Source organism: Manacus candei, unplaced genomic scaffold (genome assembly GCF_025592945.1).
Source record: "Manacus candei isolate 608988 ecotype Guabito, Panama unplaced genomic scaffold, ASM2559294v1 h1tg000025l, whole genome shotgun sequence".
Taxonomy (NCBI): domain Eukaryota; kingdom Metazoa; phylum Chordata; class Aves; order Passeriformes; family Pipridae; genus Manacus; species Manacus candei.
In genome coordinates, this window is record NW_026138073.1 from 11,749,243 (window position 1) to 11,767,858 (window position 18,616).

An 18,616-nucleotide genomic window follows, 5' to 3' on the forward strand; every position below is an offset into this window, starting at 1 on the left:
TATTGTTTAGTTGCAGATGTGGAGAAAGGGGTAGATAGATTATTTAAAGTACAAAAGCTAATTAGGGTTGGCTGACAGAGTACTGAATTTTGCTTTGAAGAATGGGACAGGTTTTACATGACTGAGATGGTAGAATGTGATCAAAACATTATTAAATCCAAACCATTCAGTTTCCTTCCAGCTCTTTTTTTTTTCCCCCAGCAGTCTCCACTGTCCAGTCGTTTTTGGAGCTGAAAAATCATTAGCAATTTCCACTAAAGTACTTCAGCACAAGAAATAGACAAGTCTCTAGAGCATAAAGGAGTGAGGACAGAGGTTTTTAGCAGCTGGACTCCTTCCCCAAAAGGATGATGACTGAGCCTATGCATGTTTTAGAAGTCAGAATTCTCTGATTTAACAATGAAGCTTTGTTACATTTGATACCTAGCAATTGAGCCATCTTTTTTATACAAACAGGCATGCTATGGCTTTGTGATCATCAGTTTCTCTAACTACCATGAAGTCTTAAAAGCAAACCTCTTGGGAAAGCAAAGTGAATAAGACAGTTGGTTTTCACCTTTAAAAAACAACAAAAAAGCCAATTGCCCATGTCTGCCTAATGTTAATACTGCTGAGATTCTCCCTGTGAGGAACCAATGACTTGCTGTGAAGGATTCATGGAAGGCTGAGTAGCTCTATGCTTGGTACTTGTAAGAAAGTGTCTCATTTAGAGACACAGATTAAAATTTTTGATAAGCCAGAAGTATTAATTGCAAATTTACCCCTTTCACTTTGCAGATGCTAAAAAGGATATGTAAAACTGGGCTCTTGTGACAAGTTATTATTTATTCCCTTCCCACCCTACCCCAAGAACTTTGCTTATTTAATTAAGTGTACATAGAGTGTTTTAAATCCCTAAAGGTTCTAATAAGGAATGTGAGGTTAGTCACTTTATAAAGCTTCTACGTTTTCCCCAATTCAGCCATTGATGTGGTTACAGAGATTTGTATTTCAGTGTTAGAAAGATCTAAATCTTTAACCATTTATCCTCAGAGTGCTGTGAAGCAATCAGGTATCCATGCTTTACAAAACAAGAAGCACAGTTTGTGAACATGAGACTAAGGCAAAGTCATACAAAGTCTGCGTAGAGTAGGATTTCATTTTCACTTTGAAACTTTTTCCTGATCCTGGGTGATCAAGGAAGTGGTGATAGTGGAAAAAACAGCTAATCGTGATGGAAAGCAATTTTTATTTAATCTGCTGTAAGAAAACACAAAGAAAGTGTAAGTTACTTTGGGGAAGAGGCTTTAAATAGGGCCAGGATAATTGCTATTATGTATTTCTCCATTCTCCGAGGAAATCTTCTGAAAATAAACCCCAAAACCTACAAAAAAGTAAACACTTTTAAAAGGTCTCATTACTATTTTCCCCCTTTGCTGCAGATGTTGCAGATCCATTTTACTCATATTTAGCTTTGTTAATTCCAACTTATTTTGACTGTTTCTTTAGGCAGGTCAAGACCCAGAGCGAACAGATGCACACTTCAAATATTCTTGACATTTTTATTATAAAGCACTTCAGACAAACTTTGATTCAAAAAAAAAAGTTCTCATCTGTAAAAGGAAACTATTTTAAAACAACACTCATAAGGAAAATAGACTGTTCTTAAGTATCAACTTCAGTTAGAGCTCTTCTGTAATGAAATCTAAAGACAAAACCAAAGGGTCAAGAGCTATTAATTTCCTACATACTCATAAAAGGGAGACTAAGATGTTACACACACATCATGGAGCATCTGATGGTTGATAACGAAATGGGAACACTTGATAGTTAATTCTGTCCTGACACAGCAGTCCAACATTTAAATATTTTTTCAGTCCCAAAAGAGACAAACCATTAACATTTCTCATTCAATAACTAAGCCAGCCCTGGCTAAGGCTTAAAGCCACTTCAAAGCATCTAACATGATAAGCTTTTCATTTCATGTACTTCTCCTGTTGATCAGCCAAGATTTTTGCTGAGGATTTAGCATCATAGAAAAGTTCATTTATTTCTTCAATATGCTCTTTCTCAATGCTGTCTTTCCCATTAATCTTGGCAAGGAGGTTAGCTGGGGTCAGCAACTGCACAGCGTACCTGTGATCAAACAGAGGCAGATGAGTAATTACAATTCAGTGCATCTCAGTGAACTGAAGCTATGTAGGGGTGGGACATTTGTCAGGAAATGCACAGCTCTATGAGCAGTATCAAAAGTCAGCAAGCCCTCCAGCACATACATTCCTCAAAGGAGGAAAGGTGAGGATTACCACTCTCTTATGTTAGCACTGTTCTTAACAGACCACATTATTGTAAGGGAGAGGTTTGTCTCACACGAGTGAGTTATTCTACAGTGAGTGTTTTTAGACCCAGTTATGCTTAGGAGAAAACTGTGCCCAACTTACCTTAAGGTTGTCTTGGTACCAATATCCCCTAAGTGGTTTAGAGCCTCTTCACTGATATTAATTCCTTCTGTCTGAGCACGAAGTTTTGTGATCTGTTGGGAAGAATAAATGAGGTACCAATTAACATGCTAAACTACTTAGCTTAGTATCTGGAAACTGTCATCTCAGAGATGAGACAGGCTATAAAACAAGATGATGTGAAGTTACTCTGGTGTAACTTACCACTAAACCAGAATGTATAGAATTTTAAGTCATTGAACAGGCAAATATAACGTTGAAAAAACTATTATCACAGAAGGCAGGTAAAGCTACATGTCTGGACTGCTAACCCTTCATGGTAACTCTGCATGATTAGTAAAGTCTATCTACTGAAAAGAAGCAGAATGTGAGAACTTATACAAGAAAATGGAAAATGTATGTGGGAATTAAGTAGCAGCTGGAGCCTTGTGGGCAGGCACGGCAGTTACTGAATTCTGCAGTGTATCACTGCTGCTGTACAGCAGAGCACTCCAAAGAGCCCTACAGAAAGCTACACTCTTTCCTTAGCAGCTCACAACACACTTTTTATTCAATTGACAAGAAGATAGTAAAATAAATCAAAAAGTTACTTTCTGTGATTCACCTATTCCTGCAAGAAGAAAAAAAAAAATCACTAAGAAGAATCTAATCTTTCAAGAACAGTCTCAGGCTTGTACCAGTTTGAAGATCTTTACGAAGTTGGAGAGGAAGATATCACCAATAAGCCTGAGCATATAAAGCTGTAACAAAAGTGGCACAAGTCTCTCGGTAGTCCGTATTACCAGCTGAGTGATAAGGGGCAGACTGGATAATGATGTTGTGTTGTAGTGCTGAGATAACTCTGGAACTGCAAGCCTCATATAATACAGGTATTTTTCACTTTGGCAGCTTTGTAAACAAGATATCAAGAAGCACTCGTTTAAATTAAAGCCATAAAAATGCGCTCAGGAAGCCAGGGCAGGGAAGAGAGGAAGAGAGGGGCATGGAATGGAAGGAAGTTTGTGCTAAGATATTAATACTGAATATTGCCAATTCTGCTGCAAATTGCAATTTCAGACTGAAGATTTTTTACTTTCAGATCACCTGAACATCACCTTCCCTTCATTCAAACATTGTTGCTTTGTTCTGCTAGAAACATCTTGAATGCCACATCTTTAACAACCTTTTTAAAATAACTTTTTATCTAGCAACCTGGTAGAACCTTACAGAAAGATTGGGGCCCAAGCCATTAACCCAGGAGCTTACTTATATATGCATTTACTATAGAATAAGAAAATATTTATCAGGTAAAATACATTAGGAACAAAATGTCTCAGTTATAACCTCTAATATCTAACAGCAGACACAGATGCAAAATGTCTGATTACAACAATATTTGACTAGAATATGCATAAAAATTTATTTTTTTCCCTATTCTGGTTGCATTAAGGTAACTGTGGGTCTTCCTCTCAGAGCAGAGCTATGCAAGGGGATTTCTACTTTATCAACACAAAAAGAAATATTTTGAACTGGTTATGAACAAACTTTCAGTACATCCATGAACAGATTCTGTGCAGATAAAGAAATCAATTGAGAAAGGCCAAGGCAGAGAGTCTTACACAGAAATATCAACGGCAGAAACTTCTTCCTAACATGAAAGAAAAATGGGAGGAAAAATAGAGAACTAAATTCATGGAGATCTTATTTTTAAACACCCACACAACTATTTAGTTAGAAACCAAAGTCAAGTGTAATAGCTCCTCCTCTTTTCCCATGAGAAATCGTCATTCAAAAGCCTTAATTTAAGGCAAGATGAGATTATCTGACTATGGGAACATGATTTATGGGACATAATGTCTGGACTCTATTTTTAGCTTTAGGAAATGCTACTGTAAACACTTCCTTTTCTTCATCCCTGGGGATGGTGGAAATCACAGCACTTACTCAGCTCTTTAAAAATCAGCAGCTCAGAAACAAGCTCTTCAGCAGTTTAATTTCTGCACAGTAATACAGCACTAACTACACAGAATTCACTTACAGCACAGGGAAGTCCAGACAGTCTTTAATATCCCAGACTGAGTAAAAGTCACAGTTTAAAATTTGTTTTGTATACAGACCAAACCTAATTGTATTGTTAAATCACTGGGCTGCTTCTACTGCAATCTATACCACAATGCTTTTAAGTATCCTTCTAGGTATAAAAAAACCATCCTGAGAACAGCTCACAACAGCATCTGTGAAAAGCTCCTCAAACCAAGGGAAATGAAGCTTTGCCTCTACGTTTATGTTCGATAAATGCCTCAGCTTCACCTTGGCACTTATCCAGCAGCAGGAGACTATTATCTTGTGACAAGGCTCTCCTCCATTGACAGTATCTCTTAAATAATACAAAGAATTGACATGGTAAACTGTAATGTCTTCTGCATTGTGTCACTTCACAGCATTGAGAGGCTAATGAGGGGGGATCTTTGACACAATGCATCATAATGGCACCAAGCATTATAATCGATACACAATACATTGTGATGGCCCCACAGGAAAAGTTCCAGGCATCTGGAAGCATATCTCTGCAACACTTGCAGTGCTTACATTTCCAAACTTGACTAGGAGCATGAAAATCCTCCCAGTTTCAGGAGACAGCCCCAGTAGGTTAAAGCTACAGTACAGGGAATAGAGGCAAAAATGCAGTTCATGAAGTTGCACTTCTCAATCCCTCTTGTGAGGGAAAAGCCTGAGGACTGAGACCAAAGGTCCCAAGATGTAACACTTCATCTCATACCAACTGAAAAAGCACTACTGCTGGAACCTGCCAAGTATGGAAAGCACATTTGTGCAAGAGATCACTTCAGCTAACAATTCATGCCATTTCATTCAAGTGAGGTGTCTCAGCTCTAGAAATGCTTAGCCACTCCTCAGTGGGTGGGAATCAGACAGAGAAGTTGCACAGTTTTAACAACCTCACTGTAATGGTTCCTAAAGCAGCAGGCATTTAGGAAGTAGAAAGCTTTCTGGCACAAGCCCTGGTGACCACAAACAACTCTATAATAACAGAATAGGTAGAAACTGAGCAGAACTCTGGGGATTTGTTACAAGTTCTTTAAAATGCTGCATGTACCTGCTTCATTTCTTGGGGTGTATACAGCATGGTTCGGATAATCATCACTCTATCCAGCAGGTCCAATGGTATTCCATGAGGAGACACGATATCCTCTGTGCCCCTAAAGGAGAAACCAAACAGAAAGAGGTCAGATACTATTCTGAGTTCAGTAAACTGATTTGACTAGAATCAGTAAAAAGTGACTACACATCTACTAGTTTACAACTGTTGTGTGTCTGTGCGAGACACACACACTCCCTGGACAGGGACAGGAACATTCCAGTCTGAAGTTCATACTGGATAGCCCAAGGGAAACAAATACTATTTCTGGAGCTCTTACACATGCCACTCAAATGTAGTTAGAGGTGCTTTCCTTCATGCTTTCCTATATCACAATATCTAATGTTCCAAGTTGTCTTCCAGCAAGGAACAAATCATTCTTAGTTGTTTAGCAGTATCAGTAGAAATTATATACACTATCATCTGTTTGAGAACATCCCCTCTTGCTGAGCAAGCCATTATGCTGTTGCAGTGAATACTTCAGTGGTTTACATCCCATGCTTGCAGTTGAGCAAATTGAGAAGTGGAGGTCTGTGCATGAAGGAGAAAGCAGGATCTAAATCCCCATCACTTCATTTGTTTGATGTACAACACCCAACAGTAAAGCCTGCAGACACAGGTACTCTTGGTTTTCCAAGACCACCACAATTTGCTGTGAAGTCAAGAGTGAAAGATAGCCAGATTTAATGAGAATTACAGAGATTGCAGTAAAACCAGTAAAGTGCTGCTAAAGAACTACATTTCTAAAGTTCTGTGCTAGAATTTAGGCATTGGTCCCCCTTTAGGCACTCATCCTCCTAATATTAGATGTCACTATTATATGGAAAACTTCCTTTCTTAGATCAGTTTCTTCATAAGAAGTTCTGCAGTGAATCCATGCTGACAGACCTCTACTCCCTCTACTTTTACAAGACAGCTTTTTTTTATGCCTTTGCAAAGAGAATGCTGCAATGTCCACCTTAAACATTTTTGAAGGGCTTATCACCTTCACTTCTAAGCAATGCAAACAGAGAAAGATTAATACCAGATGAGCCACTATGAGGGAAAGGAAAAGCTGGTTACACAACTGAATTAAATTAATTTAAAGAGTAGCAATCATAGCTAATGACAGCTTGTTTAGACATAATTAGACCTAGACCACAAATTAGCAATAGAACTTACAGAAGACTCTGAAAGGGGAGAGCACTTTTACTGAACATGTAAAGAATGCACTGTGTGGGTGCAAAATATCAAAGTGGAAGCATGGAGTGGAGATGAAAAACAAAGTAGTTGGTGAGACTGAAGAAACACAAAAAGCCAGACCAATGTAGCAGAAAAAGGGACAGGCTGATCTGCAACATGCTTTAACAGGAAGAACAAGAAGGTGAAGTCTGATGCAACCAGGATAGCAAACAGCAAAATAATCCAGAAGCAGCAGGAAACTATGATAGTAGAGGTTTGTAGCTCTGGTGCTTTTGATGTCTCTCATGTGCAGGCAACAGATATATTGAGGTATGCAATGAGAATGGTACAAATCTGTCACAGATCACCCAAGATGTAAGACAATTCAGAAGCTGTTAGAGAAGGAGATGTGTTAGTGAAAATAAAAGGAGGAATTCCATTCTGCTTTAGCTCAGCCTGGCATTAAATGCTTGTCCCATCATGAAGCTCACTAGCAGTTTTTGAGCACTGATGCAGCTTGCAGCCCATGCAGGGGATTATCACAGGTGTCAGTGTCACAGACAAAAGCCTTCACAGACTGTTACTCAACTGATACAGCAAATTCCAAGGCTTATGAACCAATGCAAACTGGAAAATTCAAGTGTAGACATCATACCTGATGATGCAGTTTCCTCTGTTTGAAGCAAAGATGACAATGGGGGAAATAGAAGATTCCAACGCTCGGTGCAGGTACGTGAAACATTCAATATCCAGCATGTGAACCTCATCCACAAAGAGCACACCTGGGACCAGCTCTGCAATGCCTTGATCAATGTATTTGTTCACCACCTTATTTATCTCTCCTCGAAGTTTGTCTGAGAAAAAAAAGAAACTGTTAGTTGTTTTGTTAGTGACTGCTGTGGATTTGGGGAGTTTGGCAGAGGTGGAGGAGTCAGTCAAACCTCAGTTTAAAACATGAAACTGAAGTTTCCAAGCATGGTTGAAAAGAATGTCATTGAAAGAATGAAATCTTGCTACTGTATTTCAGCAAAGAAGTTGCATTTAACCAAAAAAGAAAAACAAAACGGCTACGTAAGTTTCTATGAACATATGGATCTCAAAACTGTGCAAGATCTTACATTGAAAAATCTGATATTAGGATAAACAAAGCGATCTCTGGGACAGACAAAATATTTCCAAAGACTACCATTCAATACGGTACTGAAACAGATTTTGATCTAAATTTAGATAGTCACTTAGTGAAACATCGTTTCTTTCAAGGGAAAAGGACAACAGATCTCTGTAGATACTGTTTCCTCCAATGATCTGTAGGCAGGAAGAGCAGCAGTGCACAGGGAGCATCAAGTCTGTAGAGAGCTGCTACCCAGGGGCCATTTCTCTACTCCACTGAAATTCAGGATGGTTGCTTCACATAAAAATACACCCTAACAACATTTTTTAGATTTTGTGTATTATTGCTGTTCAGTTTGGCTCTTTGTTGAGTGTGAACCCACACTCTGTGGCAGGAATGTTATGAGAAGGGGGATGGCAATGGTATTCTGACCTCTCTCCCCAGGAGATGGGAGCAGAGCATGGTATGTATTTTACCACTACATGCATGAACCAATAACTTATTGTACTGTCTCCAGCTACTGCAATTCTAGCAGCAGTATCACTGCTTTTTGAAATCTGAATGTTTATGAATAAGATGCTGCAGCAGTAACATGATTTTTAATCCTTTTCTAACTGGCAAACACACAGGTTATATTGGTCTAAAGACACCATGCAGGATTCATACCGGTAATTTCAGTTTTCTTAGGCTTCATTAACTGTCCCATCATAGAAAGGATGTCTTGCCCTCCCTAGGAAACAAAAGTTACAGATCAGCCATGAGGTCATGTAGTGAGCACATAACTTGAGAATATCATAAATCAGGAATTGGTTAAAGTTGTTTCCTACAGTTACCTTGATATAACAGCAGTCTTTGATAATCTGTCAAAGTTTATGATTTCTGCAAGGGATGGGGCACAGTGGTGGAGGGAAGGAGAGCTAGGTCTAGATTATACATTTAACTGTGACGGTAACAGATCCCAAATACCTGTGTGGAAGCTCTGCTATGGCTCTAAGACTGTTCTCTGTAGTGCTAGGAAAGGTATTCTGACAAATATTCCATGACCAGGTATACAAACAACTGTCTCTTTAACAGGTAACCTGCTGTAGCATCACCTCCCTGAGGAAAGGAGAGGTAGATTGGCCTTAAAGGTGTAGCAACTCCTACTTTGCCTTTAGTGGAATCTTTTAGGGTTAGTTAGGACAGCTCAATTTTCTACATCTCCATTATTCTCGTAACCACCACATTTATATCAAATAATTTTTCTGTAAGGACTTCATCTGGGAAGTCAGATACCTGAGGTCGAGCATTGGCCACATCCAAGTCATGGAGGGTGACATCCTGAATAATTTCCTTTTTCTTGTGCACATCACCTTTTGGCAAGGGAACATACTCTTCAGCTTCAAGGTCAAATTCCGTAGCATAGATATCACACCTGCCTTGCCTCTGAGGAAAAGCAAAGGAGAGAAACCCAGGTGTAGAACTAATTTCAGTGCCCAAACCTTGAGTGACACAAATTTGATAAAGGGCTTAGTTCACAATTCCAATTCTGACAAGCCTCATCTGACAATTCAGACGTCCCACTCCCTGCTTAGCAACAGGCATACCCTATCTACTGATCAAAAAGCTCAAAAACTGTTGAAAAACACCTGATATTTTCAGTGGCAAGAATATTCCACTCCTCTCTCCTGTTCTTTTAACCGTATGCAATTCTTGCTAAAGGACAAATCCAGCAGATTAACTAGAGATTGGGAGAACTGTTCAAGACTCTTTTGTAGGTGGGTGATTTATTATATGATACAAAATATTATGCTCATCCATTAAACAGCAAGTATCACTGTACACTACTTTCTAAATCAGATATGAAAAGAATGCTAACTAATGCAGTATTCCCTTCTACATGTATATATCTTGTGGAGAAAATACCAGAGCGATAAAAGAAAGATTAAATACGCTGCACGTGTCAGCCTGAAAATGACTAAAGTTGCTTGGTTTTTATCCCTCTTCCCCTAAAGATGTCTTGATCTTACAGAGAAGAAAACTCATCCAGACAGCATCAGTGATAGCTTCCTTGCCAGATGACCTTAATTGTGAACCAGATCACCACGTTCTTTCAGTGCAAAAAGACTTTTCTCCCCAGATAAGGAAAGCAATGGGCTCTTTTTAAAATTTCCATGTAACCACTTCATGTCAGTTAAGGTTAATAAATCAGAGAGCCTTCTGAAAAAGGCAGAGAAAGGTCTGCAAGAAACATACACCTGCATAAAAGTCCAGAACTTTTCTCTTACCTTGACGGCTCCACTGTTTGCTTCGATATAAATAACATCACCAGTTTCCACTCGCTCCTTCTGCAAGCTTTCAAAGATGCTTGGGTCCAGCTGGAGACAAGAAAACAGTACAGTTGGTCAGAACAGTTCCATATTGTTATGGAAATTAAGGTAAAGAAATTTAGTCTGAAGTTCACTCCCATCAGACAAAATTAAACTGCAGCTCACCCCAACAAAACCTCTAGGATTTTATAAAGCTGTAACACTTGGAGTGGGGACAGAGAATAAATCTGAAGGATGCACAGAACTTACTGTCTGACCAAAAAACTCTGCTATTCGGAGGAAGTGACAGTGCCAGAAACATAATGATACCAGTTACTATTACAAAATATACCTTTGTGTAATGTGACAATATATTTATACTTAGGAAGCAGCACATCTCTGGCTTTCTAGTAAAACTTTTATAAAAAATCTGGCTATAGCACTGAATTATGTTACTTGATTTCTTGAGTCCTTACCCTCTGTGGAGCTGCGTGAGGGAGAGTGGGTGTGGAATATATTAGATGCTTTTGTTTCTCTAGGTACATGTTTATTCACTTTTGCTCTTCATTTTGCTTTCAAAGTGAACAAATGCAAGATGATACTTAACAACAGAGACAGCTTTCAGTTTTCTCCCAGTCTGACAGGGAAATTGAATGGATACTCGTACAAGGAAAACAAAGGGAAAGTGGGCCTGAGCTGGCAGCACACCAGCTCAATTCTCAGTTCTCTATCAAATATTCACTACAGCACATCTCCCCATGTAAAAAGAAGGGATGTGACAGAAAAGAACAATTTATTCTGAAACAGGCAAGATTTCCCAAAACCATCCTCAAAAATTTGGTTGAGAATTAGGAAAACAAAACCAAACGAGAGCTTTCTCCTATGCTTATTATCATGAACATGAATTTATAGCCATGGGCCGAGTGAGGGTATCACAGACTGAGAAAAGGTTCAGATTCCCTACTCAACCTGGTTTTTATGGTACTAGAGATCTACAGAACTGCATAAGGATCTCTTCCTGCTTAAACTCACCTTTAAATCGTTGAAGACATACAGTGTGTACTGCTGAACAGAAAAATAACAGGCTGCTAACCAAGCAATGGGTTTATCCAAAATTTCAATTAGTAGGAGACAAGACTAGTATCTAAATATCCTACACAAAGTAAACCCGTACAGTCAGGATAAAGTTGTCTAGCAAAAGAAAAGAGCCTCCTGACCTCCCCACTCTGTAGAGATGGGGATCAAGAGCTTGAAATGGAAATAAGAAGTGCTAAAAATAGAAGAAGAAATAAACTTAATTTTTGAGACTCTACCACACATACCTTCAACTGTTTGGTTCCCTTTGCAGTTTTGAGTCCTATAATTACATGGCTGATGGTTTTGCCATACCCTCCCATAGGATTTTCAGTCTCACATGGAGTTAGTTCTGTGACTTCTCCTTCATAAACCTCCTTGGTCTCTTTAATCCTCAACCCTGCAAGAGATTGTTTAAAATAGTTTCAGTACACAAACCAATGGCCATATACACTCAGGAGTCTGTTGCTTTACTATCAACAAAATGTAACATTGTTAGGCTGCACTAATTTCATGGTAATATTTTACTTCTAAAGGTGGAAAGATAAAATATTGTTCTCTTCTTCAATATTAAGTGAGAATATTCATCCTGTGTTATCAGAATGAAAGCTTATTCTGACCAGCAGAGGTTTATTAAACTCTTAGAAATTGTTTTCTTTTGCTCATTACTATTAGCTCTTGAAGCAAATGTCAGGACTCTCTCTCTTTTCCCTATACTGAAGAGGGGATTTGCTTTATTTGTAACCCTATGCTAAAGCCAGAGACACAGATCATCTTCTGAAAAGTAGTGACATTAATATAACTGCAAGTTTTACACAATTTTGTACCATCAGATAAAACCCTGTAAAGTTAACAAAAAGACAGAAGAAAAAGGTAACTTCATAAAAAGGTTTATTTTAGCAACTGAGTTAAAAATAACAAAAATTAGTTGAGATGTATTGTGTTAGAACACCATAAAATCATGAAATAGTTAATGTATAATTTAAAGTATTTTTCAAGTTAATAGCAAAAGGTGACCTAGATAAAATTTAGCAGAAATTGCTATAATGAAAATTTAAAACTATTTCAAAATAGCTGACAGTGACATCCTTACTTTGTTATTTTTCAGACAGCCAAGCAATCATCATTGTATCTGGGTATCTTCTAATCACAACTATTGTAATTAGCTGTTATTTTAAACTGTTATATTTAAACTGATGAACAATATAGAGCTGAAGAGTTTTACAGTTAGACTGTTCCAAAGAAAAACCACTATCATCACCACCACCACTACAATTACGTGTATGTTCTAACTACATAGAAGTTCAAAGAACCCACATCTGAAGAGACTCTATAAAGCATTTTATGAGACACACATGCCATACCAAAAATAATGAATGGACTGTAACAAGATATAAGGAAGTCATCCTGCCCAGTCTGAGGCTATTAGGACTTTATAAAACTTTCCTTGTTCCGTAACTTTTCCTTCTGCTTTGAAATAGATCAGACACTTCACCGATAATCTGGAGCTGCTGATAGGGGCTATAAAGAACCGACATATACGAGTCTGTCTCCCTCTACTGGGCCCAAATTCAGACCAGTATTTGAAATGCAAGAAATAAGTTAACTGTGGATAACGTGACAATTTCTTGGTAAGAAATGTTTGCTTTCTCTGATTTAGGATTACATATAAAGTCGTACATAAAGTTAATTTCAGTAATTTTTAAAATTGTTTTTCAGGTATGCTGAAACATCAGACAAAAAACTGATGAACCTCTGAGTTATAAAACAGACCTAGACAAGGCTGCATCACGTAAGTTCATATGTAAGGAATGTGAAGCAATATGTGAATCTATATAGTGTAACTGGTGGTGCCACAAAAACTGGACATTCACAGGTTTGCTTGTCCTTTTTGCTTTGCTTTTAAACTTTTAGCACAAGCTCTATTCTACTTTGAAAAACTGGAAGCCTGTTTGTGTTTGGGGTATGTTTTGTATGTTGCTAAAGCACATCTTCCAGTTTCATTTCATCTGAAAAGAATCCAGTCCACGTGCTCAGTCTGTTGCATGACACAAGCCAAAGCCGAGTCAGCGAGGACAACTCAGGGATTTGCTTCTGAAGCCTGCCTTTAAGCCAGATTAATGTGCTCATAGAGAGGTGTCTGTAGAAAATATTTACAGATGTTGAACAAAGGTAATTGATGCTTTGAACTTCCTCAATATCCTTTGCCTTCAAATCAATCTGCATGTATTGACTAAGAACTTCATTCTCAAAAGACTTCTTAAACAGAGACATCTCCTACTCCCAAATCAGACACGAGCCCAAGGCAGCAATTGTGGGCTACTTGTTTTGGTTCAACAGCACTCCATGGAGATAAATAGTGCTTGTTTGATTCACTGGCAGTTACAGGTTGGAGACACAAGGAGTAGTTATGCTATTTAAGTGGCTATTCCAGCAGTTATTTTTTACTGCACCTGAGCTCTAACATTAGCTGCTGTCATCATCCTCACCTGCTGCTAATGAGCTCTAGACCAGATTAATCTCTACCTCATGTTAATTTTCTTTTAACCCATGCAACAATTCCATGTTCTCATTTCCCACTCTGTCCTTTTATGTTTCTTACATGTTATAAACCCTCAACTATATCCCAAACACGACATGACCATGAGACTAGGTGAAGTCTTTTATTAAATAACTCTCAACAATAAAAATTCTGTAAACTCAGAGTCACTCCTGCTTCCTTCTACACTGATGGGTCCAAACCAGTCAGACTCTGTAGTTTCCAAGAAAAAAACCAAACCAACCACTGAGTAAAAAAACTGATGTTAACATCTCTGGTAATTTTTAAAAATTGAGGTGGCTAAACTCCCTGAAAGCAGAATGCATTATATCAGCAGTAAATGATGTATACAGAACCTGCTAAGGAAACATACAAACAAAACTCAAAAAGCCTCTTAAATTAAAACTTTATGTACTGATGAGCTGGAGCTACTTTTGCACCCAGTCACAGGTGACACTGCACTGTGTGTACAAAATCATTTTTTTAAAAAGTGAACCCTTGTAAATTATTTCTTTACCGAGCAGGAAAGCTAAAACCTATGTGAGATTAAAACCCAATTGGAACATACTACATTATGAGAAATGCTGGTTATTGGTCCTTTAAAATATTTGAGAATTTTCTTTATATACAGATAAAAATATTCAATAAAGGTTGTGTTATGAAAATGTGACATGGAATTCAACAGAAAGGAATTAAAGAAGTTCCATCTTTCATTGACGCTAATATTTGTTTAGAAGTGTCTCTGTTGACATTCAGGGAATGCAGGAAACTAACAATGTAGCTGGCTGTTAAACCTCAGAGAGTTAAAATACTGCTATCTCTAGAAATGACAACATGGATGGCATAAGTTTCATCTGCTGGTTCAGGTTTCCAAACCTCTGACAGGGAACTTCATCACATCAAGGAAATTTTGCAGACTTCTGAGTCTCTGGCTTCCCTCCCCCGGGCCCTGCCAGATTTATGGTAACTAAAAGACCAGAGACTACTGACAGTTGCTTTCTTCTAAAAGTCAGTGGAATACTTTTGTTTCACTGGAGAACTGAGAGTCTTCTTCACCTTCCTGCTGCCAAATACCCAGACAAAGTCCAAGAGGAAACATGGTACAGAGGCAGGAAAATCAATTGTTAATATGTTTCAGGACTAAAATCAGCTGGGCTGTCTTAAACCAATCCTCGCACAGAAAAGGGCCACATTTATCTGCATTTATCAGCTGTCAGCAGTGATCACATGAGATTTCAGATTGTCACTGAGGGTGTGTCGCAAATTAAACCAATTTACATCAGACTTGTAAATGCACTCCAGAATTGAGGAAGACACTGAGTGAAAGCGTTTATTTCGTAGGCATGGAACTTTCTTTGTGCTTGCTGGAACAGTAAATCAGGTTAATGCTGCCATTTGGGAGCCCCTGATTAAGACCGTTTGTTTAGCAGGGTGAACTCACTACAGGAAAAAAGGGGAGAGCATTTTTCTGTCTACAAGTATTTCTGCTAACATAAGAAACTAAAAATCATTTTTCTTTCAGCTTTATTCAGAGTCACAGGCAGAACCAGGAGGTGAATGTGGACTATGAGAGGAGAATTTGGGGAAGCAGAATAAACCATAATACAGTAATTAAATTATGGTTTATAAACAGAAAACCTCCACTGAGTGTGGAAGAGATTCACTAAATTAAGATCAGCGACGAAGAGAACAGGTATACAATAATCTGAGAACACCGTGACCACTGAAAGGCTTTTGCTTTTTGGATGACTGGAAAAAAACAAATATGTATCATGCAAATACTTAATTCTTCTGTTTTCCTGAAACTTACCAATTGCACGCCGGAAGTTTTCCATCAGAACTTCTGTTTTCTTGATCTCAGTGGAATAGACCTCACTTCCAACCATAGGACAAAAGGGAACTTTGCTTCCCAGTTCCTGAGCAATGGCTAAAGCCAAAGCAGTCTTTGAAAGAAAAACAAAACAAAACAACAAAACCCAAAACTCACACATTAATTTTTATGAGAACTGACAAAGGGTTCTTTCTGCAGTTAACTTTTCTCATCATATCACCTTTCATATATCAACTATCAATTTAATGTTAAGACTATTCTGTCTGACAAGTATTTCTCACATATAACAACCCTCCCCTAAAACACATGACTTTGGCCAAAGACTCACAAAACCCTTAAAGACACAATACTGTGCATTCCAATTTGACATCTGATACAAATGGAAAAAGCCTTAAATAGCAAGGGGAACAAAATAAAGAATGCAAAAACTACTCAGGTTTTAACACAAAATTAACTTCTAAGACTTTTTCAGAGCCCATGTTATCCATGTGTTTGGTAATCTAAAGAGGTGGTTTCACATTAATGATGCTGAACCACTAGGTACTGCCAACGTTGATGACATGGCAAAAATCAAAATATAAAGCAGGAAATCATGTCAATACAATGATGAAAAAAAATCCAGTAGACTAAAATTTTATGTAACCACTACCCTAAAATGGTTTTGACAACAAATGAAAATAAAATAGACTTGTGAATACTTTATTTCATACCAAAAAAGAAAAATAATACCTTGCCAGTTCCAGGAGGTCCTGCCAACAGTACAGCTCTGCCAGCCATTTTCTTGCTTTTGATCAGCTCCACTATGACCCCACATGCCTATAAGTTAAATAAGTATTCACACTATTAACACAAGTTATAACATCTATACACAAGCTTTAATATCTTTTGCTCCAACATTACTAGAACTGTTTAGTGTGCTTTGCGATCCCACTACAAATAAGGAAGATCCCGATTTCATGCACACGGAAAGAGATTCAAGACCTGAAAAACCTACTTCCTACAATCGGTTTACGTGACACAAACGTTAAAAATCACAAACAAAACTCAACCCGGGAGTCCCGATCCGTTGCCCCTCCCGCCGTCCCACGCACACAGAGAGGTTTGAAAGTAGAGCAGGAAATCAGTGCTCGGCTGCCTGAGAAGCCGATCCGCTGCAGATCCTCTTCCAAAGCCAGGCTGAACGGGGCTCGAAGCAACCTGGTCTAGTGGAGGTGTCCCTGCCCACAGCAAGGGGTGGAACTGGATGATCCTCAAGCTCCCCTTCCAAGACAAACTATTCTATGATTTTACGATGATTCTACGATACAGCACCCGCCGGAGGCCGGGCCCGCGCTGGGGCAGCTCCAATCCCCGCTTGCAGCAAATCTCCTGACTTTTGGCCGGTTTCGCTGCCTTTGACACCCCAATTTCTACTCTTCACCCTCGGGGGATTGCACGGAAGTGGGAGCGGCGCAGGAACACCCCCGACGGCCCCCATCGCACCTCACACGGCAGCAGCGACTCGCAGGAGCCCGGGCAGGGCTTCCCCTCCCGGCCGGGACCCGTCAGACCCCCCCGGCCCAGCCCCGCGCTCACCTCCCGCGCGTTCTCCTGCCCGACCAGCCCGGCCCCCGCCGGCTTGGCGGCGCCGCTCTCGTCCAGCCCCAGCCCCTTGACATGGCTGTGGGCGGCGATGCGCTGTGTTTTGGAGGTGCTCTTCACCTCCTCGATCTTCATGGCGGGGCTGGGCCGGGACGGGCCACCGCGCGCTCCTCGCACGCGGACCGCGCGTTACCAGGGCTCCGGCGCGCGCCCGCCGGGCCCCGTCCCGCCCCGCCCTCCCCGCCGCGCCATTGGCCGCCGCGGCGCCGCTCCCGGCGTTCATTGGGCGCGGCGCCCGCCCGTCACCCTGCGCAGGGAGCGCAGATTTTTAGGGTCCGCCCGCCGCGCTTCCGCGTGTGTGGCGCGCGCGGAGAGTCCGGCCGGGCGCGGGTGCTGCGCAGGAGTCGGGCCGGGCCGGGCCGGGCCGGGCCGGGCCGTGCGGGGAGGGAGGCGGGGGAGTCACCGGCCGTGGAGGGGCTCAGGGGAAGGCTGGGCCTGGCACTCGGTGCCGCGGTTTGGTTGGCATGGCGTGCTCGGTCATGGGTTGGGCTAGACGATCTCAGAGGTTTTCTGCAACCTAGTTGATTCTGTTAAATCGGTAGAGGCCGAGACCGGGCTGGGGGCGGTTTGGGGGGGTGGGCGAGCGGAGCCCTCCTGGCGGGGGAAACTGGCTCGTTCTTGCCCGCAGGTTTCTTGTTCCTACAGCGACATGAATACTTGAAGCCAGCCTTCCGTGAATACTTGAAGCCAGCTCTTCCTCCTGCCGGGGCTGAGGGAGCCCCGAGTGTCCCTATCTCGTCGTGGGGCTGAGGGAGCCCCCTCCCCGTCCTGGGAGCCCCTTCCCCACAGCCAGGTGACAGGGGGCCAGGAACGTGAGCTTTATCAAAACCTCTGCGGGGTTTAGCTCACAAAAGTAAGCTGAGGCTTTCCAAATCTTGGTCAAAGAATCACAGAATCGTTCAGGTTGGAAGGGATCTCTGGAGACTGTCCAGTTCACCCCATTGCCAAGGAAAGGGTGGTCTCTTAATTGCTCAGTGTTGCTCACTAACTTCTAGTGTTCATTGTAACTGCAAAATAATTCTGTTCCATGTGTCCAAAGCCTTCATGTCAGCAGCTGAATTTGTAATATACAGCATATGTTCTGCATGAGCTTTGACCTACTGAAATGGATACAAACACTCCAGATTCTCAGCAGGTAGTTTCATGGCCTCACAGACATTGCCCTTGTTTCATCAGGTCTGTGATGCTAAAGCTTGCAGGCTGTTACAGCTCCTGACTGTGGTTCAGGGGTAATTCTGCTACACCTTTTATGAAGTGTTTAAATGCTTGAGATGGAGATCACTCACAGTGAAATTTTAGATGGGATCTGGGAACCTGCAGTTCCAGTGAGTTTTCCTTGTTTGTAGGTATTGGGATCTCTGTCAGGAAAAAGACAGGGGACTCTTCCCATGGATATA

General features: G+C 40.6%; 1 protein-coding gene across 1 annotated transcript; it reads right to left on the bottom strand.

Moving 5' to 3' along the window:
• Window positions 1-1,527: 1,527 nt before the first annotated feature.
• On the bottom strand, window positions 1,528-17,389 carry RUVBL1 (RuvB like AAA ATPase 1). The gene is made up of 11 exons (XM_051788598.1): window positions 17,154-17,389; window positions 16,308-16,394; window positions 15,558-15,690; window positions 11,457-11,608; window positions 10,114-10,203; window positions 9,122-9,271; window positions 8,513-8,576; window positions 7,391-7,589; window positions 5,533-5,635; window positions 2,421-2,512; window positions 1,528-2,115 (listed from the first exon to the last, which is right to left on the bottom strand). The coding sequence occupies exons 1-11, from the start codon at window positions 17,292-17,294 to the stop codon at window positions 1,956-1,958; spliced, it is 1,371 nt and encodes a 456-aa protein (XP_051644558.1). The 5' UTR covers window positions 17,295-17,389; the 3' UTR covers window positions 1,528-1,955.
• Between the last annotated feature and the right edge of the window lie 1,227 nt (window positions 17,390-18,616).